This window comes from Anarrhichthys ocellatus, unplaced genomic scaffold, assembly GCF_004355925.1.
Source record: "Anarrhichthys ocellatus isolate YVR2014 unplaced genomic scaffold, GSC_Weel_1.0 scaffold3580, whole genome shotgun sequence".
In the NCBI taxonomy this organism is placed as follows: Eukaryota; Metazoa; Chordata; class Actinopteri; order Perciformes; family Anarhichadidae; genus Anarrhichthys; species Anarrhichthys ocellatus.
The window spans coordinates 1-2,353 of record NW_022283554.1 but is presented as its reverse complement, the minus strand read 5'-3'; the positions used below and the strand labels follow the sequence as shown (position 1 = coordinate 2,353).

The window sequence follows — 2,353 nt, the reverse complement described above, 5'->3', positions numbered from 1 at the left end:
CCCCCCCCCCCCCCCCCCCCCCATGTGTTACACCAGAGAGATGAGTTGTATGATTCCTGTAAAAGGCCCACTTTAATGTATTCACCCAAAGATTAGTCACCTCCCACGATGTTTCCCCTCCGTCTCAGACGTCTCTGGTTCTGATGGTCCACGGTCTAAGAAACTGCATTTTCCTTTAATCTGCAGGATCCAGTTTGAGCTCCACCAGAACACACCCGTGGTGGGATGGTCTTCTGTAAAGCTAAACCATGAGAGCATCATCAGTATGTTTATAAGACCACCAGCGTTAGCTAGTGTTTGGATCATCCATCTCTGATCTGATGTTATCAAATGCATATATCAAGATATATTTATATGAAATGCTGGGAGTGACAACCAGAGAAAGCGATCCCACACGGAGGAGGAGGAGGAGAAGAAAGGACCAGCAGGTTGGAGGAGAAATCCCCAAGAAACACCTGACTGCCCCCCTTTTTTTGCTCTCTATCAACCACCTCTCCCTCCCTCCCCCCCACAGGTATGACCACTACGAGTCCTTCGACTCGCGCGCCTCCTCCGCCCTCGCCTCCTCCCGAGATCTCTACAGATCCGGCGGCGGTAGCTATGGCGGTTATGGCGATGGCCGTGACGACAGCATGCTGCTGAGTCAGCGAGGAGGTTCTGGCTTTGGTCTAGGAGGAGGAGGAGGAGGATGCTTTGACAGCCCTTCCTCTTCCTACGGAGTCGTTAAAATGCCACAGAATATGAGGGAGTCCTTCAACAGTGGCTCTGGAGGAGGAGGAGGATGGCCCGGAGCAGGCCGACGTTCTCCCAGAAGGGGTGGAAGTGCCGGGGGTCGAGGAGGAGGTGGTGGAGGAGGGGGGGGGTTTGGAAGCCGCAGGTCCGACCCCACTCCTCTAGGTGGAGGTGGCCGTGTAAGCGGCACCGGTGGCCGTGGAACCGTTAGCGGCACTGGCGGCCAGTCTCACCGCGGCCGCTCCCCAGGAGGAGGAGGAGGAGGAGGAGGAGGAGGAGGAGGAGGAGGAGGAGGAGGAGGAGGAGGAGGAGGAGGAGGAGGAGGAGGAGGAGGAGGTGGTAGAGGAAAGCTCCCATCGCTCCTGTCCAACCGCATGTACCCTGAGAGTACCGGGGGCTTCCACCAGGGGTCTTCCACTCGAGGGCCTCACGACTTCCCCGGGAGGCACTTTGGAGGGGGCCCGAGGGCCGGCCGCCAGCGGGGCCGCAAGAGACCCCTCAACAAAGTAAGTACCTCCAGCCAAAAACAAGACCTCCTCTCACACTCTAGGGGGCTCTCTCTCTCTGACCACTGGCCCTGTATATGTGGTCACACAGGCCTCATGGACCCCCCTCCCCTTTATATAGGGAGCACCCTCCATGTCCAGAGGAGGAGTTCACTCTGTGGGTCTGATCCTCTGCAGTGTTAAGACGAGTACTTGAACAGAAGCAGCTGTGATATCTGGCTTGTAACCAGCACTACGTGTAGACTCTGGTTGCATCGTTGGTTAGTGTGTGTGTTGCGTATTGATGTGTGTGTGAACTGCAGCAGGTCAAGCCTCAGCAGGACGTCCAGAAGAAGAGGAAGCAGACGCTCACAGCAGCTGATGAGCCGGAGTCCAAGATGAACAGAACGGAGAGTTCAGAGGCAGAAGCTGCTCAAGGTACAACCAATTCTGTCTGTCTGTCTGTCTGTCTGTCTGTCTCTCTCTCTGTCTCTGATGTCGATGTGCTCTTTGTGTTTTTTAAGTAGAACAATTGGAGAAGAACGGTGACGAGGGTGAAACACAGACGGTGAGTCGATCAGGAGATGAATCCTGTTTTATTGCAGCACGAACACGTTTAAGTCTCGCGAATACAAACCTCTGAACCACAGAGACAGAACAATACAAACCTCTGAACCACAGAGACAGAACAGGTTAGATTGTTCTATAAAGAATGTAACCTGTTGAACCAAATAGTTGTGAAGCTTCATTCATAACTCATCATCTCACATTCTAAACCGACGTCTGTCAACCTGAACTCCAAGAGGAACCCATCAGACCTCTGGGGTCAAAGGTCACTAACATAACATTGTTACAGTTGTGATGACGTTTTGGAAAAAAATGGATGTGAACTCACACTAAACGGTGTAAATATATATATTTATATATATATTATATACTCCAGAGGATCAGCCTACGGATTTTTTTCAGGCTCTAGAACGAGTGAGTCAATTATCATTATTATTATTATTATTATTATTATTATTATTATATTAGAACAGAAGAAGATTCTCAACATGTTTTTATCTAACGATGTATGTATGTACATACAGTTGTGTGAAAAAGTGTTTGCCCCCTTCCTGATTTCTTATTTTTTT

At 50.8% G+C, this 2,353-nt stretch overlaps 1 protein-coding gene across 4 annotated transcripts in view; it reads left to right on the top strand.

Moving 5' to 3' along the window:
* LOC116379021 (glycine-rich cell wall structural protein-like) overlaps positions 1-2,256 on the top strand; it is a 4,987-nt gene extending 2,731 nt beyond the window's left edge. Inside the window, exons 4-7 of one of the 4 annotated variants that reach the window (XM_031840937.1) lie at positions 515-1,238; positions 1,541-1,655; positions 1,742-1,845; positions 1,877-2,256. In XM_031840937.1, the coding sequence (XP_031696797.1) occupies positions 515-1,238; positions 1,541-1,655; positions 1,742-1,845; positions 1,877-1,891 (958 nt within the window). In that variant the 3' untranslated portion in view covers positions 1,892-2,256. Of the gene's footprint in view, positions 1-514; positions 1,239-1,540; positions 1,656-1,741 lie in introns of all 4 variants that reach the window. The other 3 variants (XM_031840939.1, XM_031840938.1, XM_031840936.1) reach the window with 3 other exon arrangements.
* Positions 2,257-2,353: the final 97 nt, after the last annotated feature.